The 27,083-nt window shown below is 39.3% G+C and overlaps 1 protein-coding gene across 7 annotated transcripts in view; it reads right to left on the bottom strand.

Moving 5' to 3' along the window:
• Window positions 1–26,345, bottom strand: part of LOC122836611 (protocadherin gamma-C5-like) — a 249,501-nt gene extending 223,156 nt beyond the window's left edge. The window contains exon 1 of one of the 7 annotated variants that reach the window (XM_044126293.1): window positions 23,853–26,345. In XM_044126293.1, the coding sequence (XP_043982228.1) occupies window positions 23,853–26,249 (2,397 nt within the window). In that variant the 5' untranslated portion in view covers window positions 26,250–26,345. Of the gene's footprint in view, window positions 1–586; window positions 2,993–4,728; window positions 7,135–12,674; window positions 15,204–16,158; window positions 18,581–19,727; window positions 22,193–23,852 lie in introns of those variants that run through there. The other 6 variants (XM_044126305.1, XM_044126319.1, XM_044126298.1 and 3 more) reach the window with 6 other exon arrangements.
• Window positions 26,346–27,083: the final 738 nt, after the last annotated feature.

The following is a 27,083-nucleotide window of genomic DNA, read 5'->3' as shown; positions in this document are numbered from 1 at the left end:
TGCGCTGGCAGTTCAGGGAGGAGAAAGATTCTGACATTTCGTTCACTAGTGCATACTGACACCATGAGTATTTGCTGCGGTATGACATGTCTGTATTTTCATGTATCCTGCTTTAGCAATGACACAGGTTTTAACACAGATTTAAATTAATTAGAAATATGTTAATGCGCTATTTTTCACTACCCAAACAAACTAAAACCCCTCATATTGCGAAGATGATTTTTAGGACAACAATAAAAAAATATATATAGTAATAATAAGAAATGTGTCAAAATCGAAAATAAGTCATATTACTCTGTTTTCAAGAGCAAGCTGAAAAGAAAAACCCATATTTTTTGTATTTCTGCAAAACTCGTCAAAACTTTAAAAGTAATATCAAATTAATGAATATAGTGCAAATTAGGTACAACCCAGGAAGCAAGAAAAAAAAGGCAATTACAAAACAGGAACTATAAAAACTTATACAAAGATTACAACTAAAAATAAATAAATAACTCAGGCACTCTCAATGCAAATAAGGATGATAGAACGTTCTATTTTTTAAGGTAGTTCTATAGAATTCACCTAACAATAAAATAATTCATACCTCTGGCGTGGAGTCAAGCTCCCCAAACACATCAGCAAAATCTGATGGACTTTTCTTCAGAGTCTGGTCAGCAGGCAGCGTGTTGTCATTGTAAGATGATACAAACTTAAAGTCACTGGTTCTGGATCCTGTTGTCAGGTAGGCATCATAATTATAAGCGCTGCGTAAAGTTCCTGTTCCGTCAACATCTGCATAATTTGGAGGAAGATAAGCTCCGGGGATGGCTACTGCTCCATCAAACAACAGTCTGGGTTTTCTCCTCCGACAAAATCTCACACCCAGGATGATGATGATGAAGGTCAGAAAGAAGGTGGACACAGAAACCAGGGCAATGATCAGATAAGAGGTCAACTTGGAGTTCTTCTCATCATAAGAAATGTCTTTCAGTTCTGGCACCTCAGCCAAGTTGTCAGAAATAAGTAAATACATTGAACAGGTGGCAGACAGAGAGGGCTGTCCATTATCTTTCACTGCAACAATCAGGTTCTGTTTCATGCTGTCAGATTCTGAAATGTCCCGCTGTGTCCTGATTTCTCCACTGTGTAGATCAATACTGAAAAGTCCAGGATCTGTGGCTTTGACTATATGATAGGACAGCCAAGCGTTCTGTCCAGAGTCTGCGTCCACTGCTATCACTTTGGACACCAGAGACCCTCCATGTGCAGCTTTGGGGACCAGCTCAGTCATGAAGGAGCTGCCCTCTGGTGCTGGATACAGTATCTGAGGAGAGTTGTCATTCACATCAGATATGAACACACTGACAGTCACGTTGCTGCTGAGTGGAGGAGAACCATTGTCTCTGGCCATCACTTGGACTTTAAAACTCCTGAACTGTTCATAATCAAATGACCTCACAGCGTGGATCACTCCTGTGTCTCCATTAACAGATAGATAGGAGGACACCGAGGCACCGTTCACCTCACCAGGTAACAGAGAATAAATCACTGTACCGTTTTGTCTCCAGTCAGGATCTTGAGCAGAAACAGTACATAAAGAGGAGCCAGGTTTGTTATTTTCACTCACATATGCGCTGTAGGACTGTTCCTCAAACACAGGTGGGTTGTCATTGATGTCAGCTACAGATAACTGAATAGTTTTAGAGGAGGACAGAGGTGGAGAGCCCTCATCTATTGCAGTGATTGTAATGTTGTAATCAGATACTAGTTCACGGTCCAACTGTCCTGTGGTAACTATAGAATAATAGTTTTTAATCGAAGGAACCAACTTAAAAGGGACATTTTGCTGGATGGAGCAGCGGACCTGTCCATTATTCAGAGAATCTCTGTCCTGTACATTAATTATGCCAACCTCTGTACCAGGTAATACATTCTCAGGTATGGGGTTGGATAAGGTTGTTATGTCTATATCTGGTCTGTTGTCATTTACATCTATAATATCAATGATAACCTTTGTCTCTGATGAAAGACCGTAACCATCTTTGGCCTCCACAAAAATCTCATATCTTGTTCTGTCTTCATAATCTATGTTGCCTGTAACAATCATTTCGCCTGTTTTCGAATCAAGAGAAAATAAAGACTGAGATTTATCAGAGAGTCGACTAAATTCATATGTAACCTCGCCATTGATTCCCTCATCGGCATCCGCTGCACTTACTGTGATAACTGAAGTTTTTAAAGGAGAGTTTTCAGGTAACCTGGCTGTGTACACAGCCTCGGTAAATACTGGAGCATTGTCATTAGCGTCAAGAACAGTAACGTGTATGACTACAGTCCCTGATCTCGGAGGAGATCCGCCATCTACCGCTGTTAATATAATTCTTAATTCTTGCTGCTCTTCTCGATCTAACTCTTTATCTAAAACCAGTTCACCATATTTTCTCCCAGGGCTCGTCTGAACGTTAAGAACAAAATTGGGGTTTTGCTGCAGGATGTAGTTTTGTACAGTGTTCTGGCCTATGTCAGCATCGTGCGCAGCATTAATGCGATACCTAGCTCCTTTGTCGGTTGACTCCCTGATCTCCAGCTTAATTATATCCTTTGGAAAGATCGGCTCATTGTCATTTATGTCTTGTACTTGCAGAGACAAGCGATGTAGCTCCAGAGGATTTTCCATAAGGATGTCGTATTTGAGTATACAGGTTGGGTTTTCTCCACACTGCTCCTCTCTGTCTATTCTTCCCGTGACAAATAAATCTCCGTTTCTCAGATTAATTCCGACCATCTCTTTTTCGCTTCCTTCCACCTTAACCCGGATTTTACGAGCAGATAGTCTTCCCAGGTCCAGTTTCAGATCTTGTGCGATATTTCCAATTACAGATCCGCGTTTCAGTTCCTCTTGGACGGAATATGTCAGATCGCAATGGGAGTATTGCATCAGAACAAAGAAAAACATAACGCCGTGCCATTCTAGATCCCGTCGTTTATGCATCATCTTCAAGATGATCTACAAAGTCTTCTTTTAATGAGGGTTATTGTATTTCCTAATAACGTTCTCTACCGCGCTTGTCCACGGATTCACATATTATAAAAGGCAGGTCCAGCCCGAAAATGTGTGGTGTGCAAAAAGCAGTTGAAGAACATTTAAATCCAAAACGGGTCTATAGTGACACCGTGAGTTTAAATGATATTATAACGTCTCATCAGAAACGGTGAATATTATTTTGCAGAGCTATCACATATTCCAACAAAATAATTTCAAACAGTAAAATTCATTCCGTGTTGCAAAAATGTTATAATTGTATTGAGAAAATAATTGTAATTATTTGTTTTCGTTATAAACAAACTATCCGAAAAGTCTTATTTTAAATCTCGTAACGTAGTAGAAAATATTATTTTTTAGCCTAAAATATTTATCAGTATTTTATTTATTTATTTATCAAAAACTCCGCGTTGGCACTAGCAAATCCGATTCTTCCCATCCCAGACTCATTTTCTAATTACCGATCATATTTCTTTTTTTGTTTGTTTGTTTGTTTTATTCCACGTGACGCCAAAACTAATTTCATGTTCAGCATTCTATATATTCAGGAAAGTCTAAATCAAAAAAATTTAAGAAAAGCACAACAAAAATAAAAATGGTGTACTAACACTTTTAAAGTTTGTGCCCATGTAGGTAACAAAAATATGCAAGTCATTTCGAAACTAAAGCCAAAGAGATGCGAAAAAAATTACCATGACGAATGTAATGTTTCATATTGGTCAGCAGTTTGGGAAAAGCAGACATTGCTGAACATGCAACATTATTCCCCGGAACGCAAAATGTTAGGAAATGTTTCTACCGTAGAATCACGTGTATGTGCGACAGAACAAATGTAAAAAGCAGAGAGAGCGTTTTTCTTTTTCTTCAGAACCAAGGACAGAGAAACATATCCAAAAGCTTTTATTCTACTACAAAAATGAAAAGCTGGCACAAGCGTCCACTTCCAAAAAAAAAAAAGCAGAATAAAACATGTCTCTGGGTACCAAAGAGCAAAGCGCAGTTTTAATTAGCAACATGAAAGAAGGATCTTTAAGTACTCAATGTAATACAACTGTGGTGTATTTTCCGATTCCATCTGCGTAGTTATTTTAAATTGTTCGCCAGAAAGCCGGTATGCCAAATACATATTCTACAAATCATGCAGTATATTTAATAACTTCATTGTTAGACCGTTAAGAACAAAGTAAGTCAATACTATGTGTGATGGAAATTCGTGAATGAAATGCATTTAAAAATATATATATATATTATAGTAATGGAGAGAGTTCCTCTCAAAATCGAGTTAAGACTAACTACACTTGAATATGCTCAGAAAAAAAAGCCAAAAGTACAATTAAAGGCCAAAGTTTTTGACCAGACGATGATAAAGCGAAACCGTAAATCAGCAACAAGTGAACATACGTCAGTCGGAACATAAATGCTAAACTATTTCAAGTAGAAAACTGGACAAACGCAGATGCTACAAAACATGAAAAAAACGAAACACCAAAGAAACGAAAAAAAAGAACAAAATAACGCATTTATTTTTTTAAGTTAAAAGTTAAAGAAAAATTATATATTCGATGTAATATCAAACTTAACGCAATGAACAGCTTTAAAACAATTGTGATACGTCTTAATATGGGAAGAAAGAAAGAAATATTTATCAATATCACGTTGATTTCAAACCGCAATCTCAAAACCATAGCGGAAAGTATTCCTACCTGAGGAGAGGAATCATTAACTCCGAATACATCTGATAATTCTGTTGGACTTTTCTTCAGAGTCTGGTCAGCAGGCAGCGTGTTGTCATTGTAAGATGATACAAACTTAAAGTCACTGGTTCTAGATCCTGTTGTCAAGTAGGCATCATAATTGTAGGTGCTGCGTAAAGTTCCTGTTCCGTCAACATCTGCGTAACTTGGAGGAAGATAAGCTCCTGGGATGGCTACTGCTCCATCAAACAACAGTCTGGGCTTTCTTCTGCGACAAAATCTCACACCAAGGATGATGATGATGAAGGTCAGAAAGAAGGTGGACACAGAAACCAGCGCGATGATCAGATAAGAGGTCAACTTGGAGTTTTCATCATAAGAAATGTCTTTCAGTTCTGGCACTTCAGCCAAGTTATCAGAAATAAGTAAATACATTGAACAGGTGGCAGACAGAGAGGGCTGTCCATTATCTTTGACTGCAACAATCAGGTTCTGTTTCATGCTGTCAGATTCTGAAATGTCCCGCTGTGTCCTGACCTCTCCACTGTGTAGATCAATACTGAAAAGTCCAGGATCTGTGGCTTTGACTATATGATAGGACAGCCAGGCGTTCTGTCCAGAGTCTGCGTCCACTGCTATCACTTTGGACACCAGAGACCCTCCATGTGCAGCTTTGGGGACCAGCTCAGTCATGAAGGAGCTGCCCTCTGGTGCTGGATACAGTATCTGAGGAGAGTTGTCATTCACATCAGATATGAACACACTGACAGTCACGTTGCTGCTGAGAGGAGGAGAACCATTGTCTCTGGCCATCACTTGGACTTTAAAACTCCTGAACTGTTCATAATCAAATGACCTCACAGCGTGGATCACTCCTGTGTCTCCATTAACAGATAGATAGGAGGACACCGAGGCACCGTTCAGCTCTCCAGGTAACAGAGAATAAATCACTGTACCATTTTGTCTCCAGTCAGGATCTCCAGCAGAAACAGTACATAAAGATGAGCCAGGTTTGTTATTTTCACTCACATATGCGCTGTAGGACTGTTCCTCAAACACAGGTGGGTTGTCATTGATGTCAGCTACAGATAACTGAATAGTTTTAGAGGAGGACAGAGGTGGAGAGCCCTCATCAGTGGCAATGATTGTAATGTTGTAATCAGATACTAGTTCACGGTCCAATTGTCCTGTGGTAACTATAGAATAATAGTTTTTAATCGAGGGAACCAACTTAAAAGGGACATTCTGCTGAATGGAGCAGCCAATCTGTCGATTACTCCCCGAGTCTCTGTCCTGTACATTAATGATACCTACCTCTGTATTAGGTGATATGTTCTCAGGTATGGGGTTAGACAATGATTTCACATATATAACTGGGGCGTTGTCATTTACATCTACAATATCAATGATAACCTTTGTCTCCGATGAAAGACCGTAACCATCTTTGGCCTCCACAAAAATCTCATATCTTGTTCTGTCTTCATAATCTATGTTGCCTGTAATAATCATCTCTCCTGTTTTCGAGTCAAGAGAAAATAAAGACTGAGATTTATCAGAAAGTCGACTAAATTCATATGTAATCTCGCCATTGATTCCCTCATCGGCATCCGCTGCACTTACTGTGATAACTGGTGTTTTTAAAGGAGAGTTTTCAGGTAACCTGGCTGTGTACACAGCCTCGGTAAATACTGGAGCATTGTCATTAGCGTCGAGAACAGTAACGTGTATGACTACAGTCCCTGATCTCGGAGGAGATCCGCCATCTACTGCTGTCAATATAATTCTTAGTTCTTGCTGCTCTTCTCGATCTAACTCTTTATCTAAAACCAGTTCACCATATGTTCTCCCAGGGCTCGTCTGAACATTAAGCACAAAATTGGGGTTTTGCTGCAGGATGTAGTTTTGTACAGTGTTCTGGCCTATGTCAGCATCGTGCGCAGCATTAATGCGATACCTAGCTCCTTTGTCGGTTGACTCCCTGATTTCCAGCTTAATAATGTCCTTTTGAAAGATCGGCTCATTGTCATTTATGTCTTGTACTTGCAGAGACAAACGATGTAGCTCCAGAGGATTTTCCAAAAGAAGCTCGTATACAAGAACGCAGGCTGGCTTTTCTCCACAAAGCTCCTCTCTATCTATTCTTCCCGTGACAAATAAATTTCCGTTTTTCAGGTTAATTCCGACATACTGCTTTTCGCTTCCTTCCATTTCAACACGAGCTTTACGTGTCGCTAGTTTCCCCACGTCCAGTCCCAGATCTTGGGCGATATTTCCGATAAGAGAGCCACGTTTAAGCTCCTCTTGGATGGAATAGGTCAGATCTGCGTGAGCGAAATGCATCAGAAAAAGGAAAAAAAATATACCGTGTTGGCTTTGAAGGCGGCGTTTATTCATCATTTCAACGCTGCTCTCCAAAAGCCACAGCATTTATCAGTGAAGGTTAAAAATGTAATAACAACGCGCTTTTACCGCACTTGCAAAAAAAGGTTCGGATTTTCTAAAGAACAGAGGTGAAACCCAGTTGCGGGTGGTGTGCAAAGCAATGTAGCGACATTTAAATCCAAATAAAGTCTATAGTGACACCGTGAGTTTAAATGATATTACAGCACATCAGAGATTTTTTTTTTAATCTGAGCCTATTTTGGTATCAAATCTTCTTGCAATAAAATGCTTTCCATACATCATGTTTAAATTGTTTATTTTAATATTACAAGTAAAAAAATAGATTTATCACCTTGATGCGAGTTACATGGCACAGAAGTTTCCAAATGAAATCCTAATCAAACCTCGCTACCGCAATAACTTATTGCACATCTGACATACTTAAAACCACTAAATAAATACAAAAAACTTATATTTTTGTTGAAGATTTTTACCAGAAAAATGCTTTTCCGTGGAAAAATTTTCACACACCACTCACCAATTACCAATTGAAAGTCCAAAAACATTTTTTTTTATCTAATTGAAACTATGAAATGTATGCGAACATAAAACAGACAGCACAATTCAGACGAAAAAAAATCTATAATTTTAATTCCTAATGGAATATTAACATATCAACGTAATGTATTTCTAGCAGAAATACGTAATTCTGACATAATTGTAGATTAAATGAATCATTGAATCTATTCTCATAATTTCTTTACTATATTTTTTTGTACAATTCCATAAAGTTTACTCGAAAATATACTAAATATGATTCATCTGCTTAATTTATTCGAATTGTACAGAAAACGGTGGAAAACTAAGGTTTTACCAAGAGATGCTATTATTTCCACAATTCTTAGCAAATTCATCAAAATTAGCTGAAAAAGCTGTCAGGCTTGAGAGCATCACAATTTATTTCAGCACCACGGACAGTTACAAAAACTGAAACGCACACAGACACATGCCGATATACACCAAAAAAGGACCAAGATACACATAAAAAATATGAGAGCCATGTTGTGACACAAATGGAATTCAGAAGAAGCTGAGCTTTACTGAATCATGAATTGTGAAAAATACATTTTAAAAAGTGAGAAGTGAAAATTTTATATGTTTATTATCCAAAATGTCTTTACTCATAAGATAAAACTATTCCTACCTCAGACAAAGTATTGATATCTCCAAAGACATCAGCAAAATCAGATGGACTTTTCTTCAGAGTCTGGTCAGCAGGCAGCGTGTTGTCATTGTAAGATGATAGAAACTTAAAGTCACTGGTTCTGGATCCTGTTGTCAGGCAGGCATCATAATTATAGGTGCTGCGTAAAGTTCCTGTACCGTCAACATCTGCATAATTTGGAGGAAGATAAGCTCCTGGGATGGCTACTGCTCCATCAAACAACAGTTTGGGTTTTCTCCTACGACAAAACCTCACACCAGGGATGATGATGATGATGATGAAGATCAGAAAGAAAGTGGAAACAGAAACCAGCGCAATAATCAGATAAGAGGTCAACTTGGAGTTCTTCTCATCATAAGAAATGTCTTTCAATTCTGGTACTTCAGCCAAATTATCCGAAATAAGTAAATACATTGAACAGGTGGCAGACAGAGAGGGCAGTCCATTATCTTTCACTGCAACAATCAAGTTCTGTTTTATGCTGTCAGATTCTGAAATGTCCCGCTGTGTCTTGATCTCTCCACTGTGTAAATCAATACTGAAAAGTCCAGGATCTGTGGCTTTGACTATATGATAGGACAGCCAGGCGTTCTGTCCAGAGTCTGCGTCCACTGCTATCACTTTGGACACCAGAGACCCTCCATGTGCAGCTTTGGGGACCAGCTCAGTCATGAAGGAGCTGCCCTCTGGTGCTGGATACAGTATCTGAGGAGAGTTGTCATTCACATCAGATATGAACACACCGACAGTCACATTGCTGCTGAGAGGAGGAGAACCATTGTCTCTGGCCATCACTTGGACTTTAAAACTCCTGAACTGTTCATAATCAAATGACCTCACAGCATGGATCACTCCTGTGTCTCCATTAACAGATATATAGGAGGACAGCGAGGCACCGTTCACCTCACCAGGTAACAGCGAATACATCACTGTACCGTTTTGTCTCCAGTCAGGATCTCGAGCAGAAACGGTACATAAAGAGGAGCCAGGTTTGTTATCTTCACTCACATATGCGCTGTAGGACTGTTCCTCAAACACAGGTGGGTTATCATTGATGTCAGCTACAGATAACTGAATAGTTTTAGAGGAGGACAGAGGTGGAGAGCCCTCATCAGTGGCAATGATAGTAATGTTGTAATCAGATACTAGTTCACGGTCCAGTTGTCCTGTGGTCACCAGAGAATAATAGTTTTTAATAGAAGGAACCAACTTAAAAGGGACATTTTGCTTGATAGAGCAGCGGACTTGTCCATTATTCAGAGAATGTCTGTCCTGCACGTTAAAAATGGCCACCTCTGTACCAGGTGACACATTCTCAAGTATGGGGCTGGAGAGTGATTTTGTTTAAATCACTGGAACATTATCATTTACATCATTGATTTCAATTATCACCTTAGAATAGGAGGTGAGTCCTAACCCATCTTTTGCTGTCACCCTAAGTTCAAACAATGACACCGTTTCAAAATCAACTGTTCTCATCAATTTAATTTCACCTGTTTTACTATCTATATCAAATATTGCCTTGACCTCATCAGAAATGTGTCCAAAATCATATGTAACCTCGCCATTTATTCCCACATCTGCATCAGTTGCTCCAACTGTCAGAACAACAGTATCAATTGGAGAGTTTTCCGGCACACTGGTTTTGTAAATTGGCTGCTTGAACACAGGAACGTTATCATTTGCATCCAAGACATTTATGTGAATCATCACGCTACCTGTCCTTTGTGGAGATCCACCATCTAAAGCCATCAAAAGAAGACTAATTTCTTTTAATTTTTCACAATCAAGTTCTCTGCTCAAGACAAGCTCCACAGAATTTGCCCCAACACCGAGAATGAAATGTTCATTGTTCTGCAGGTTGTACGTCTGCACTGAATTTTGGCCGACATCTGCATCATGAGCTTCCTCTATTGGAAATCGCGCATCTTTTGCTGCAGATTCCCTTATGTCAATTTGGATCAATTCTTTATTAAATTGCGGAGCGTTATCGTTTATATCCTGAACATGTAGATTTAGCCGATGCAGCTCTAACGGATTCTCCAGCATAAGCTCTTGTGTCAAAATGCAGGATGCTTTGTCTCCACAAAGGCCTTCTCTGTCGAGCCTGTCAGAGATAACTAAGTCTCCGTTACGGACGTTGATGTCAAAAAATGTTTGTCACTTTCTTCCGTATCAATACGAGCTTTTCGAGCGGACAGTTTGCTGACCTCCAGACTCAGGTCTTTGGCGATATTTCCGACCACTGATCCTCGTCGCATCTCTTCTGGAAAGGAATACCTCAAATTTCCCTCTGCCAAATGTACAGAAAGAAAAAGCACGCCACAGACAAGACATTGGACTGCAGAGCTCGTGATAGCCATCCTCGTTGTCCAATCCTTGTCAAAACGGAAAAAGTTCAAAGGGAAAAAAAAACGAATTTATGCTGAAATCCTCGCAGTCCAAAATCGCATTTCTCTCTTTTCTGGTCAGCTACAAAAGCCCTGCCTCACGGTCTCTGTCATAATGCTGTGACAATACTGACAGCGAAGCGTATAGTGTTGGCACACAGTGACCTCTTGAGTAAGCACGATAAATTGCTACTTGCGGTTCCACCATACTAAAACCAACATTTAATTTTGCCAGCCAATACGAAGTTTGAAATATCTAAAAGTGATCCTGACTGAAGAGGTCCCTCTCTCATGCATGCTAACCTGAGCACAACCTATGTTTAAATGCTTGCCACGGAACTTCAACTTAACTGCAACGTGTGAACATGATGGTGTTGCAACATCTTCTGTCAAAAAAACAAACAAAAAATAAAAATAAAAACGCATATGCTTCCTAAATAACTGTAACCATTATAACATGTTTTGTGAGAAACGTCCTTCTGACATGATGAAAAACAATATAACAAATGGAAAGTTTTAGATGTCCAATATTCACTATAAATTATATACACAAGAAAATAAATTTATAACATATAATTTTTAACAAAAAAAAATTCAGTTTTTGTTTGACTGCTTTAGAAAAATTTAATAAGGTGTCACTTAAAAGAAAAAAGTCTCACTAATATCAAACTGATCTACTTTCAACAGACACAAAGACATATCCAAAATCCTCCACCAAACACAAATAACTACATTGGAAATAATTAATGCATTAAATGTTCTGAAGTTAAAACTACAGCAGAGGGAGCAGAAATTAGTGTCTGAGGAAAGTGGATACAAAGAACTTAATCTGCTAAACCAGATGTGACAAATAACAGAACCGTCTCAATTGAAATAGTCCCAACACTGGTGATCATTCAGAAAGAATATATATTTCTTCAAGAGACAGGGCTTGTTATTACCAGAATAGAATAAGTTTTACTTAAGAATAGGATTGTGATAATTATTTCACTTCCATGTTATTAAGACATCAAAACACCAATATTAATTTTAAAAAATTCAACAAACAATGAATTAATCCTCCTTAAAAACAATACTAAATAAAAACTAACTGGGAACACTAACCAATAAAGACATAATTTTATATTAGGCTCATGGAGATAATCAAAGTTTCTACAGCAACAAAGAATTGGATGTCTTTCCTACAGTTTGTTTCTCCACAAATAACTAATAAGGAACATTCATCAAGCGATGAACAATGTCCTTTTCCAATGTGACCATTGAAAAAGAAAGGAAAATTTTGCTTAAACCTTGAATACAATGTGAGAGAGATGTAAGACTAAGATCTCTTTATGGTGATAAAACATTTAAGTGAACATGTCATTAACACCAGAGAGGAATCATTATTTCCAAGCATATCAGAAAACTCAGTTGAACTCTTTTCAGTGTTTGGTCAGCAGGCTATCTGTTGTCATTGTAGGACAATACAAATTTAAAGTCCCTGGGTTAAAGAATCTATTGTAAGATAAGCGTCTTAGGGCTTCTTCAGCGAGCCACGCTAAGATGCAATATGATGTAAACCTCTTGAAAAACAAAAAACCTATATAATGAGATGCAAAGCTGAAAAAGCATATCTATTACTTTAAGAAAAGCAGAAGCGTGTGGTTCAGATCACTAGCTTACGTAAAGGGACACATTTTATAGAAACAAACCCACAAGCTGTTGAAAAGGCAGGCTAAATGGTAGACAAATATAACCAACATGTCAAATATTTCACACAGACCTTCCAGCTTTGGAAAATGGAAACAAAATTAATATCCAAATAATAACACTTAAGCGTTTCAAAAAACAATAGTAAAAGAGTTTTCTGAGAAGATTACATCAAAAATGATTACAGAAAACAACGAATAATACCCATGGAAAAATCTGATTAAAATGTAATCCTATCACTTGGATAACAACAGAATATTTAGGCCTACCTCTGGAGATTCCTCTGATTGACCAAAAATATCTGCAAATTCAGTTGGACTTTTCTTCAGAGTCTGGTCAGCAGGCAGCGTGTTGTCATTGTAAGATGATACAAACTTAAAGTCACTGGTCCTGGATCCTGTTGTCAGGTAGGCATCATAATTGTAGGTGCTGCGTAAAGTTCCTGTACCATCAACATCTGAATAATTTGGAGGTAGATAAGCTCCTGGGATGGCTACTGCTCCATCAAACAACAGTCTGGGCTTTCTCCTACGACAAAATCTCACACCCAGGATGATGATGATGAAGGTCAGAAAGAAAGTGGACACAGAAACCAGAGCAATGATCAGATAAGAGGTCAACTTGGAGTTCTTCTCATCATAAGAAATGTCTTTCAGTTCCGGCACTTCAGCCAAGTTATCAGAAATAAGTAAATACATTGAACAGGTGGCAGTCAGAGAGGGCTGTCCATTATCTTTCACTGCAACAATCAGGTTCTGTTTCATGCTGTCAGATTCTGAAATGTCCCGCTGTGTCCTGATCTCTCCACTGTGTAGATCAATACTGAAAAGTCCAGGATCTGTGGCTTTGACTATATGATAGGACAGCCAGGCGTTCTGTCCAGAGTCTGCGTCCACTGCTATCACTTTGGACACCAGAGACCCTCCATGTGCAGCTTTGGGGACCAACTCAGTCATGAAGGAGCTGCCCTCTGGTGCTGGATACAGTATCTGAGGAGAGTTGTCATTCACATCAGATATAAACACACTGACAGTCACGTTGCTGCTGAGTGGAGGAGAACCATTGTCTCTGGCCATCACTTGGACTTTAAAATTCCTGAACTGTTCATAATCAAATGACCTCACAGCATGGATCACTCCTGTGTCTCCATTAACAGATAGATAGGAGGACACAGAGGCACCGTTCACCTCACCAGGTAACAGAGAATAAATCACTGTACCGTTTTGTCTCCAGTCAGGATCTCGAGCAGAAACAGTACATAAAGAGGAGCCAGGTTTGTTATTTTCACTCACATATGCGCTGTAGGACTGTTCCTCAAACACAGGTGGATTGTCATTGATGTCAGCTACAGATAACTGAATAGTTTTAGAGGAGGATAGAGGTGGAGTGCCCTGATCAGTGGCAATTATTGTAATGTTGTAATCAGATACTAGTTCTCGGTCTAGCTGTCCTGTTGTCACCAGAGAATAATAGTTTTTAATAGAAGGAACTAATTTAAAAGGGATGTCTTCTTGAATGGAGCAGTGGATCTGTCCATTCTTATTAGAGTCTCTGTCCTGAACGTTAATGATGCCAACCTCTGTTCCCGGTAATGTATTTTCTGGGACGGGGTTTTTAAGCGATTTTATTAACGTTAGTGGAATGTTGTCATTGACATCCGTGACGTCAATTATTAATGTGGACGAAGAAACTAAACCAGGACCATCCTTGGCAGTAATTTGCATTTCATAGGTTGGTTTTGCTTCATAATCTAATATTCCAGTAAGCTTGACATCGCCAGTTATTGGATCAAGAGAAAATACGTTATTGTCGTCAGAAATGTGATCAAAATCATATGTCACTTCTCCATTTACTCCATCATCGGCATCTTTTGCGGTTACTTTAACAACCACAGTATCTAATGGAGAGTTTTCAGGCAGACTAGCCCTATAAACGGTCTCGGTGAACACCGGGGCGTTATCATTAGCGTCAAGCACAGTAACATGAACAACAGCAGTACCTGATCTCCGAGGAGCGCCCCCGTCTGTTCCTACAAGCACAATTGTTAGCGTCTGCGTTTGTTCTCTGTCCAGCTCTTTTTCTAAAACTAACTCACTGTATTTTCCTCCACCACTTTTAGAAATAACATTGAGTCTGAAGTGTTCGTTCTTCCCAATACTGTATTCCTGAACGGCGTTAATTCCGATATCAGCATCATGGGCCTCTTCCAAGCGATAACGACTTCCCTTCGCTGCGGATTCACTAATTTCAAAATGGATATCTTTCTTTTTAAATTGTGGTGAATTGTCATTAATATCTTGGATGTTAAGCATAACACGACGGAGCTCTAATGGCTCTTCTAAAACGAGCTCTTGTGTCAAAACACACAACGTCTTCTTTCCACAAAGCCCTTCTCTGTCAATCCTGTCTGCAACAATAATGTCTCCGGTGCTCAGATTAACGTCACAATACCGTTTGCCGTTTCCGTCAGCTTCTATGCGAGCCTTTCGCGCAGCCAGTTTGTTCACTTCAAGACCCATTTCTTTCGCTAAATTTCCAATAACTGAGCCTCGCTCCATCTCCTCGGGAAAAGAGTAGGACCCATCTCCGAAGGCGGTTTGCGGCATATGAAAAAATATCCCAAGAAAGAAGATCAGGCAAAAGGCTAAGGATGCTTTGTTCTCCATCGTCCATTCATTCACCTATTAATCCGAGAAGCAAAGGTTGGAAGTACAAAAAAACAACAAAGCAGAAGAGGATTTGTCGAAATGTGTGGGGACCTTTCTTAAATGGGATATTTTGTGGTTTAGTCAGAGGGAAGTCTGCAGTCAGTTTGAAATGAAAGGTTGTACAGCGATATAGGAAGGGTTTAGCAAGTAAATCTGATGGAGAGCGACACCGTGTGTAAAATTCTAGAACCACACGAAATGTATTATTTCCTGGAAATGCAACGTAATAGCAGGTCTCATACAGACTAAGAATCTGACAAGGCATGTATTCATTGCAGTCACAAATGTCTAGATTTCACTGCAGCCTTAATGTGAGAGAGGAATGTCTGAACTGGGTTGGTTTCAGCACCGCGGACAGAGGCAAAGGCACTATTTGTCAGTACTGAAAATGTAATTTCATAAACATACAGACAAAAACAATGTCTTTCAGCTTACAGTCTGAATATTCAACCAGATATCTACTCCATTTTGTCTGCTTAATGACTGACGAGAAGTTATTTAGAATGGTTCCACTAAATAAAACAAAAGCTAAAACATTGAATGATCTCACAACCGTTGTCAGAAAGACGTCATATATGTAAGAGCTGAGTAAAGCCACCGTTAACATCTTTGTAATTGGGGGGAGAAGAATCGCGGGGGTTGACACACCCAAAGAAAAAAATCTGGGTTTTCAGCTTTTTATTTTTTGTCAAGTAAACAATAATGCTGCGTAAAGTCCTTGTGCCATCTACAACTGCACAATTGAAGAGGAGGAAAGCAAAGTGTAAAGCTAGAGCTCCATAAAACAACAGTCTCGGCTTTCCCTTGCGACATAACACCACAGCCAACATGATGATGTAAAAGGTCAGAATTGAAAGGGATATAGAATGTGATCAGAAAAGATGTCAGTTTATAGTTCTTGTTATCATAAACAGAACTCCAAACGACACTCAAGATATAACCTAGCAATGATCAATTAACATATATTTGTAAAGAACAACCCAGACATAACAAAAAACCCTTAAAATTATATAGAATAATGTTATTCTGATATTTCAATTCTTACCTGGGGAGAATCATCAATATCAGTCAAAGAATGGAGGAAATCTGTTGGACTTTTCTTCAGAGTCTGGTCAGCAGGAAGCGTGTTGTCATTGTAAGATGATACAAACTTAAAGTCACTGGTTCTGGATCCTGTTGTCAGGTAGGCATCATAATTGTAGGTGCTGCGTAAAGTTCCTGTACCGTCAACATCTGAGTAATTTGGAGGAAGATAAGCTCCTGGGATGGCTACTGCTCCATCAAACAACAATCTGGGCTTTCTCCTACGACAAAATCTCACACCCAGGATGATGATGATGAAGGTCAGAAAGAAGGTGGACACAGAAACCAGTGCGATGATCAGATAAGAGGTCAACTTGGAGTTCTTCTCATCATAAGAAATGTCTTTCAGTTCTGGCACTTCAGCCAAGTTGTCAGAAATAAGTAAAAAAATGGAACAGGTGGCAGACAGAGAGGGCTGTCCATTGTCTTTCACTACAACAATCAGGTTCTGTTTCATACTGTCAGATTCTGAAATGTCCCGCTGTGTCCTGATTTCTCCACTGTGTAGATCAATACTGAAAAGTCCAGGATCTGTGGCTTTGACTATATGATAGGACAGCCAGGCGTTCTGTCCAGAGTCTGCGTCCACTGCTATCACTTTGGACACCAGAGACCCTCCATGTGCAGCTTTGGGGACCAATTCAGTCATGAAGGAGCTGCCCTCTGGTGCTGGATACAGTATCTGAGGAGAGTTGTCATTCACATCAGATATGAACACACCGACAGTCACGTTGCTGCTGAGAGGAGGAGAACCATTGTCTCTGGCCATCACTTGGACTTTAAAACTCCTGAACTGTTCATAATCAAATGACCTCACAGCGTGGATCACTCCTGTGTCTCCATTAACAGATAGATAGGAGGACACCGAGGCACCGTTCACCTCACCAGGTAACAGAGAATAAATCACTGTACCGTTTTGTCTCCAGTCAGGATCTCGAGCAGAAACAGTACATAAAGAGGACCCAGGTTTGTTATTTTCACTCACATATGCGCTGTAGTACTGTTCCTCAAACACAGGTGGGTTGTCGTTGATGTCAGCTACTGTTAAAAGAACAGTTTTATAGGAAGACAGAGGTGGAGAACCCTGGTCAATGGCAGTGATCGTAATGTTGTAATCAGACACTAGTTCACGGTCCAGTGACTCTGTGGTCACCAATGAATAATAGTTTTTAATCGATGGAACCAATTTAAAAGGGACTTTTTGATCGACGGAGCAGCGGACCTGTCCATTAATATCAGAATCTCTGTCCTGTACATTAATGATTCCCACCTCTGTTCCAGGTGACACACTTTCCGTCACGGGATTCGTCAGAGATTTCACATAAATGACAGGGCAGTTGTCATTCACATCGGTAATCTCAATAATAACTTTAGAATCAGATGAAAGTCCATATCCATCTTTAGCATTAATGCGCATTTCATATTCAGAATTACTCTCGAAATCAAGACTCCCAATGACTTTAACTTCCCCTGTTTTGTTATTTAGTGTAAAAACCCTTTTAGCTCTTTCTGGGATGCGGCTAAATTCGTACGTAACTTCCCCATTTACACCCTCATCTGCATCGGTAGCTTTAACAGTTACTGCGACAGAATCGTGGGGAGCATTTTCAGGGAGACTTGCTCTGTAAACTGCCTGATCAAAAACGGGTGCGTTATCATTAGCATCAAGAACAGTGACGTGTATATTTACGGTCCCTGACCTCCGTGGGTTTCCATCATCAACAGCAATTATGGTGAAATTCATCTCACGCTCCTTTTCACGATCTAACTCTTTGTCTAAAACTAGCTCGATGGTTCTGGATCCATCAGTATCTTCTCTAACTGATAAAACAAAATGTCCATTTGTTTGCAAACTGTACTGCTTTACCGTATTCTGTCCGATGTCCGCGTCATGGGCTTCATTAACACGAAACCGCGCTCCCTTAACAGCTGATTCTCTTATTTCTAGTTTAACTGCATCTTTAGGAAAAACTGGGAAATTATCGTTCACGTCTTGAACGTGCAGAGAAATCCGATGCAGCTCCAAGGGGCTTTCTAAAACCAATTCATATTTCAGTAAGCATGAAGTCTTCTCGCCGCACAGCTCCTCTCTGTCAATCCTTTGCTTTATGATAAAATTTCCAGTTCTTAGATCAAGATCACAGAAATGCTGGTTGGCGTCCCCAGTGTCAATCCGAGCTTTTCGAGTGGACATTTTAACCACTTCCAGTCCGAGGTCTTTAGCAATATTTCCGACAATGGAACCAGGCCTCATCTCCTCTGGAACGGAATAGCTCAGGTCTGCAGCAGAGATTTTTATGTAAAAAGCAAAACCGCACATGGTACTCAAGAACAAATGTCCACTAAAGCCCATGGTTTCAATTCAACTTTGAAACGAACAAAAGCCGCCTGTCTTCGAAAAACCAGGATATTTGTAAAATGCAGGTAGGTAAAGGAAGCTCTTGGAACAATGGAGGTTTTGGTTTTACATCACGTTTGCGATATTGGTATGGGTGGAGAACAGAGACTATCTGCAAGCCAATAGCGACTCCATGAGTAGAGATTTAACATTACAAACAGGAGAAAGCAAAAAATAAGTCTGAAATTCACAATTCCACTAGAAAGACTGCATCAAAAAACCTCTACTTTAAATCACGATTTAAATAATTCCTCAGATATTTTCCATCTAATATAGGAGACATAAACATGTAATTCAGCACCACGGAAAGCAAGTTCTATACCCCCCACAACCCCACACACTCTCTCACGCCTCTCTCAACAAAAAGGGGAATAAATAAATAAATAAATAATTCTCCAAAGTTTTCACTTGAACCTAGCAAGAAATTATTTATTTTATTTTACTTTTTGACATTAGCTTAAAATGCTTAATAATAAATTACGTAAGGAGAACCCATAGTCAGATTGAAGGATATCTTCTTTATTTTTCATCCTGAGTCTTGAATAAGAAACACAATCAAGTTCAAGAGATCTTTACGTTTATTAAAAGTCCATAATCACAAATAATTACTTTTTACTAAAAACTTAGAGGCATTTTAAGTTAATTTTACGTTGGCATAAAATGGTTAATACAAAATTACTTAAAGGAGATTTATTATTTGGCTAAAAACTTTAAAAAAAAAAGTCTTAGAAGGGGAATGGAGAATTGTAAAATAAATAGGTCCCAATTCACCTTGATGAAATGTTTAAAAAATTTTGTGATATTCCATAAGATAATTGAAACATTTAGTCTGTTTCTCACAGCAACACATCGCAGGTAAAGCGTGAGTAGTTCACTAAGAGGCGAGAAGTGGGCTTTAGTGTTATTTCGATCGGCGTTTCCACATCGGATACTGTCTATCATGCGTCTAAAAACCAAAAAATAAATTGCTATAAACAGGCAGAATTTCCGTTTGAAAGTAAAATCTGTGGGTGTGGAGATTTTTTTTTATTGCAATAAACAATCGGATAATATATATACAAGAACAACCCAGACATGACAAAAAAGCCTTAAAATTATATAGAATTATGTTATTCTGACATTTTGATTCTTACCTGGGGAGAATCATCACTATCAGTCAAAGAATGGAGGAAATCTGTTGGACTTTTCTTCAGAGTCTGGTCAGCAGGCAGTGTGTTGTCATTGTAAGATGATACAAACTTAAAGTCACTGGTTCTGGATCCTGTTGTTAGGTAGGCTTCGTAATTATAGGTGCTGCGTAAAGTTCCTGTACCGTCAACATCTGAGTAATTTGGAGGTAGATAAGCTCCTGGGATGGCTACTGCTCCATCAAACAACAGTCTGGGTTTTCTCCTGCGACAAAACCTCACACCCAGGATGATGATGATGAAGGTCAGAAAGAAGGTGGACACAGAAACCAGCGCGATGATCAGATAAGAGGTCAACTTGGAGTTCTTCTCATCATAAGAAATGTCTTTCAGTTCCGGCACTTCTGCCAAGTTATCAGAAATAAGCAAAAAAATGGAACAGGTGGCAGACAGAGAGGGCTGTCCATTATCTTTGACTGCAACAATCAGGTTCTGTTTCATGCTGTCAGATTCTGAAATGTCCCGCTGTGTCCTGATCTCTCCACTGTGTAGATCAATACTGAAAAGTCCAGGATCTGTGGCTTTGACTATATGATAGGACAGCCAGGCGTTCTGTCCAGAGTCTGCGTCCACTGCTATCACTTTGGACACCAGAGACCCTCCATGTGCACCTTTGGGGACCAACTCAGTCATGAAAGAGCTGCCCTCTGGTGCTGGATACAGTATCTGAGGAGAGTTGTCATTCACATCAGATATGAACACACTGACAGTCACATTGCTGCTGAGAGGAGGAGAACCATTGTCTCTGGCCATCACTTGGACTTTAAAACTCCTGAACTGTTCATAATCAAATGACCTCACAGCGTGGATCACTCCTGTGTCTCCATTAACAGATAGATAGGAGGACACCGAGGCACCGTTCACCTCACCAGATAACAGAGAATAAATCACTGTACCGTTTTGTCTCCAGTCAGGATCTCGAGCAGAAACAGTACATAAAGAGGAGCCAGGTTTGTTATTTTCACTCACATATGCGCTGTAGGACTGTTCCTCAAACACAGGTGGGTTGTCATTGATGTCAGCTACAGATAACTGAATAGTTTTAGAGGAGGACAGAGGTGGAGAGCCCTCATCAGTGGCAGTGATTGTAATGTTGTAATCAGATACTAGTTCACGGTCCAGTGTTCCTGTGGTCACCAGAGAATAATAGTTTTCAATTGAAGTCACCAACTTAAAAGGAACTTTTTGTTGGATGGAGCAGTGGACCTGTCCATTTTTATCAGAGTCTCTATCCTGAACGTTGATAATGCCCACCTCTGTACCAGGTGAGACATTCTCAGGAATACGGTTTAAAAGGGATTTCAGGTAAATTTCTGGCGCATTATCGTTTACATCATTAACATCAATTAACACTTCAGCCTGCGAGTTCAGTCCCAATCCATCTTTAGCTTTAACTCTTATTTCAAAGGAATGTCTTTCTTCATAGTCAATTGCTCCCATCACAGTTATTTCTCCCGTTATGGAATCAATCGAAAACAAATTTGCCACGTCTTCAGTCATGTGGCCAAACTGATAGGTGACATCTCCATTGACGCCTTCATCTGCATCACTAGCGCTAACAGAAACCACTATTCCTTTTAATGGCGCGTTTTCAGGCACATTCGCCTTATAAACTGTCTGAGTAAACACTGGGGCGTTATCATTAGCATCCAGCACTGTTACATGTATGATCACAGTACCTGATTTCTGAGGAGATCCGCCATCTAAAGCTGTGAGAAGTAAATTGATTTCTTTTTGTTTCTCCCGATCAAGTTTATTCTCCAGCTTCAGTTCAACCTTGCTGCCTTCTGCAGCAAGAATAAAATTCTCATTTGTTTGAAGTATGTATCTTTGCACTCCATTTGAACCTATATCAGCATCATGGGCCTCCTCAATAGAGAAACTGTATCCTTTCTCTGCCGATTCGCTTATTTCCATTTCGATCAATTTTTCATTGAAGTGTGGCGAATTGTCGTTCACATCTTGTATGTTAAGGCTTACACGATGAAGCTCCAGCGGGTTTTCCAACACCAGACCCGCTTTAAGTACACACGCAGCTTTTTTCCCGCAAAGGCTTTCTCTGTCTATCCTTTCCGACAAAATCAAATCTCCGGTGTTCATTGCAATATCATAGTAGCGCCTCCGAGTGCCTTCAAAGTCAACACGGGCTTGTCGAGACGCTAAAATCCGCACATCAACGCCCAGATCCTTTGCTACATTCCCAACAACGGATCCTCGTTTCATTTCTTCTGGAATAGAATAGCTCAGATCCCCACGTACCTCATGCGGCGCTTCAAAAAATAAAGCGACGCACAAAATCAGGCCAAGTCTTGCGAATCCTTTGTCTCCCATCGTGACTAAGAATGCGTTTTGATCGTTTTTGAAGGACACTATACCGAATGTTTCAAAACACCATTAAAACACAAAGTAATAAAACGCATAAAGCCACGAATAACAGTTCAACACGGCCACTATATTCTAACATTCCCTTTGTAAAATGCAAACTGAACACCCAGTCAGCAGTGGGTGGAGTGGTCAAAGATAATTTTCTGACGGCCAAGAGCGACATCTCCAGTCATCTTTTATTTTCACACCATGTCTCTTAGCATAACCACAAACAAATACATATGATTTATTTAAGAAAAATACCTTGATCTATTTTCTTTTTTAATATTGAAACTAAATACGCACAGCACACCTTCGAAGGAGCCAAACAACGGATACAACGGATGTCTTTAAACTTCAATTACTTAAAGTTTCCCTCCAGATGCATTACAGGTTTCATCTGTGGTCAAATTAATAGAAAATTTTTGATTTCTCAGAAAAATAAGATTGTTTTCAGACTGGGTTATCCATAAAAATGTAAAATAAATCTGAAATATTTAGGTTGACGGCAACTGCTGAATTCAAAATAGACCATGTAATTTTGCCCTCAAAGACACATGCAAAAGGGTACCATAGATATGAGCTGACATGTTGACAAAGAGAGAAAGGGGTAAAGAGAGAGAGACAGAAAGAGAGACCTGCCCATCATTTATGTTCATTCACATCAATAAAAGCAACTTATTTGTTATGTAGTATTTTATTAAATAAAAAAAGAAAAGATAATTTACTTGTAACTTTCAGCATATAAGAGAACAATGAGTTCATTCCCTGAATGCAACAAAATGTGCTCTTAACTCTTAACATAATCAAACTAATACTTAAATGGAGAAGAAGTGGAGACATTTCAACAGAAAGCCAAACAATGAATTTTGATCAACATGACAAAAGCAATTGAAAATGTAGATACATAAAACTGTCAATAAATACCAATATTTATGTACAAAAACATTTGCAACGTGTTGAAAGAAGTATTTTTTAATGTGCACTAGCGACATAATCAATTGAAGGTTGAACAAGTCGTTTTGGGAATTTTAATTCTGTTCTGGGAAATGAAAGTGACTGAGAAATGTATAAAAAACTAATGTAAACTAATTAATTTAGAAAGAGAAGTTTCTGGAAAAATTGACCATTGTAAAAGGTCAGAGTCACAGTAGTGCAAATCCTTCTCACACGAAAACCAATAAACTTAATCTTCCTGGCAATTAAGGTAAGCGAGGCCTGATCACACACATGTTGCCTCACTATTAAGTTTGTTGATGTCAAACGGACTGAAATTAAACTCTTTTTTTCTAATGGTTGCCAAAAGCCTTAAGGAACATGTTATACTTTCCACTTGATGCCCTTGAGGCCTCAGTTAATTGTGTTTTAAAACTAAAATACAGGAATAACCAATTTTAGGATTTTTGAGGACATGAACACAAATTGTAGGGTTCAATAGATTTCTAAAGATTAATACAAAAACAATAATAGGAAGATATGACAAAAGGGTTCATCTAACTACTGGGGAAAAATGCAAATGCAAATAACTGACTGGCAGTTAGTCATTGCCGCAAGGTTAATAGAAGATGTGGGGGAAGATGCTGAGCAACTTATTTACCAAATGAACACAGTAAATCATAGAAGAAAAAAACTAATAACTGAGTAAGAAAAAAAACAAAAAAAACACTCAAAGTAGTTGCTCATTTGGGGAGAAGATGACAGTCCTACCTCAATGGATGTCTCCAGAGTCAAGAGGGGATCCTCAAAATCTGTTGGACTTTTCTTTAGAGTGTTGTCAGCAGGCAGCGTGTTGTCATTGTAAGAAGATACAAATTTAAAGTCACTGGTTCTGGATCCTGTTGTCAGGTAAGCGTCGTAATTGTAAGTGCTGCGTAAAGTTCCTGTACCGTCAACATCTGAGTAATTTGGAGGAAGATAAGCTCCTGGGATGGCTACTGCTCCATCAAACATCAACCTCGGCTTTCTCCTACGACAAAACCTCACACCCAGGATGATTATGATGAAGGTCAGAAAGAAGGTGGACACAGAAACCAGCGCAATGATCAGATAAGAGGTCAGCTTAGAGTTCTTCTCATCATAAGAAATGTCTTTCAGTTCCGGCACTTCAGCCAAGTTATCAGAAATCAGTAAATACATTGAACAGGTGGCAGACAGAGAGGGCTGTCCATTATCTTTCACTGTAACAATCAGGTTCTGTTTCATGCTGTCAGATTCTGAAATGTCTCGCTGTGTCCTGATCTCTCCACTGTGTAGATCAATACTGAAAAGTCCAGGATCTGTGGCTTTGACTATATGATAGGACAGCCAGGCGTTCTGTCCAGAGTCTGCGTCCACTGCTATCACTTTGGACACCAGAGAACCTCCATGTGCAGCTTTAGGCACCAGCTCAGTCATGAAGGAGCTGCCCTCTGGTGCTGGATACAGTATCTGAGGAGAGTTGTCATTCACATCAGAAATGAACACACTGACAGTCACATTGCTGCTGAGTGGAGGAGAACCATTGTCTCTGGCCATCACTTGGACTTTAAAACTCCTGAACTGTTCATAATCAAATGACCTCACAGCATGGATCACTCCTGTGTCTCCATTAACAGATAGATAGGAGGACACCGAGGCACCGTTCACCTCACCAGTTAACAGAGAATAAATCACTGTACCGTTTTGTCTCCAGTCAGGATCTCGAGCAGAAACAGTACATAAAGAGGACCCAGGTTTGTTATTTTCACTCACATATGCACTGTAGGACTGTTCCTCAAACACGGGTGGGTTGTCATTGATGTCAGCTACAGATAACTGAATAGTTTTAGAGGAGGACAGAGGTGGAGACCCCTCATCTATAGCAGTGATTGTAATGTTGTAATCAGATACTAGTTCACGGTCCAGTTGCCCTGTGACAACCAAAGAATAATAGTTTTTAATAGAAGGAACTAATTTTAAAGGGACGTTTTGCTGAATGGAGCAGCGGACCTGTCCATTATTCTCAGAATCTCTATCCTGTACATTAATAACACCCACCTCTGTACCAGGTGACACGTTTTCTGGTGTGGGATTGGAAAGGGTTTTGATATAAATAGCAGGTGCATTATCATTCACATCGATAACGTCAATTAACACTTTAGCGTACGAAGTTAGTCCTAATCCATCTTTAGCTTGTATCCTTATTTCAAAAGAATTTTTGTCTTCAAAGTCTATCTCTCCAGTTACTTTAATTTGTCCCATCTTTGGATCAATAGAAAATAAACTGGCATCTTCCCCAGACACGTGTCCAAACTGATATGTTACATCTCCGTTCACTCCTTCATCGGCATCAGTAGCACTAACAGTAATAACCAGTGTTTCTGGTGGAGAGTTTTCAGGCAGAGTTGCTTTATAAACAGCCTGAGTAAACACTGGGGCGTTATCATTAGCATCCAGCACTGTAACATGTATGACTACAGTTCCCGATTTTTGGGGAGATCCGCCATCTATAGCTGTTAGAAGCAAACTGATCTCTCTTTCTTTCTCGCGATCAAGTTTATTCTCGAGGACTAATTCCACCTTATTGCTATCAACCGCGAGAACAAAATGATCGTTCTTTTGTAAGATGTATCTTTGTACAGTATTTTGCCCTACATCTGCGTCATGGGCCTCTTCGATAGAGAAGTGATTACCTCTTTCAGCCGACTCTTGAATTTCCATTTCGATTAAATTTTCTCTAAATTGTGGCGAGTTATCATTTACATCAACTAAATGAAGACTGACTCGATGAAGCTCTAAAGGATTTTCTAACACCAGGTCGATCGTCACGACACAAGAGGGTTTCTTACCGCAAAGGCTTTCTCTGTCAATTCTGTCCGACGTGACTAAATCCCCGGTGTTCATATTAATGTCACAGTAACGTTTACGAGCCCCTTCAATATCTACACGAGCGTTTCGAGAAGAAAATGTTCCAAGATTAAGTCCGAGGTCTTTAGCAACATTTCCAATAACAGATCCACGTTTCATCTCCTCTGGAAAAGAATAGCTCAGATCTCCTCGAACAAGCGGCATTGTCACAATTATGGCAACAAAGCAGATGATCAGAAAAAGCGCAGAAAATCTTTTGTCTCCCATCCTCCGCATCATTGATCCCCAGGTCACAACAGAAACAACCCGTGCGAAAAAGAACACTGTAATGGCTATAAGATGCGGAAAACACTTAAAGTAGACAGTACTCAAAATGTCCAAGTGTTATCAGCTTCTGCATCAAGGCTTTGTCTGCCTTTTATGCATTAATGGGTGGAGTGCCAACGAATATGTTGTTTTGCATGAGCCAACAGCGACACCGTGAGTTAATTTTTTAGATATTAGAAGTTTTATCAATCAAAAAATAATGCGGCATTTAATGCTCTGGTTTGTACTGCAAATTTTAAACAAATTTCAGTACATTGTCTCTCTCCCACCGAGGATTTTGTTCCCCCTAAGAGCACGATGAAGCTTTCGTTGGGATTACATGAACTTGTGTTATAAACACCAATTTAGATAAACATGTTATCTGACAGTTACTTCACCTCTTCACATCACATAAATGTCTTTCGTTCCTTACATTTTTTTTTTCCTTTGCTTCACCCTTGTGCCGAGTTGCTAATTCATCATGATGAGATTCAGAGAGGCGCGCCAGCGCTGCTTTCGCTGAACCCCATTAATGTTTCGTGTGTCACACTGGAAAATTTACGAAAAGGGAACTTAAAAGAGGTAATATCGAAATCATCTTGAAGAAATTGCCAATTGGATTTTTTTAAATATTATATTATATTATATTATATTATATTATATTATATTATATTATATTATATTATATTATATTATATTATATTATATTATATTATATTATATTATGAAGCCTATGCACACATTCTAACTGGAATACTCTTTCTATCCCCACCGGCACCCTCTAATTGGACTGTCCCGCCTACCGTC

Source organism: Gambusia affinis, linkage group LG09 (assembly GCF_019740435.1).
Source record: "Gambusia affinis linkage group LG09, SWU_Gaff_1.0, whole genome shotgun sequence".
Classification (NCBI taxonomy): Eukaryota; Metazoa; Chordata; class Actinopteri; order Cyprinodontiformes; family Poeciliidae; genus Gambusia; species Gambusia affinis.
The sequence above is the reverse complement of the archived record's forward strand: the minus strand, read 5'-3'. Positions and strand labels throughout refer to the sequence as shown.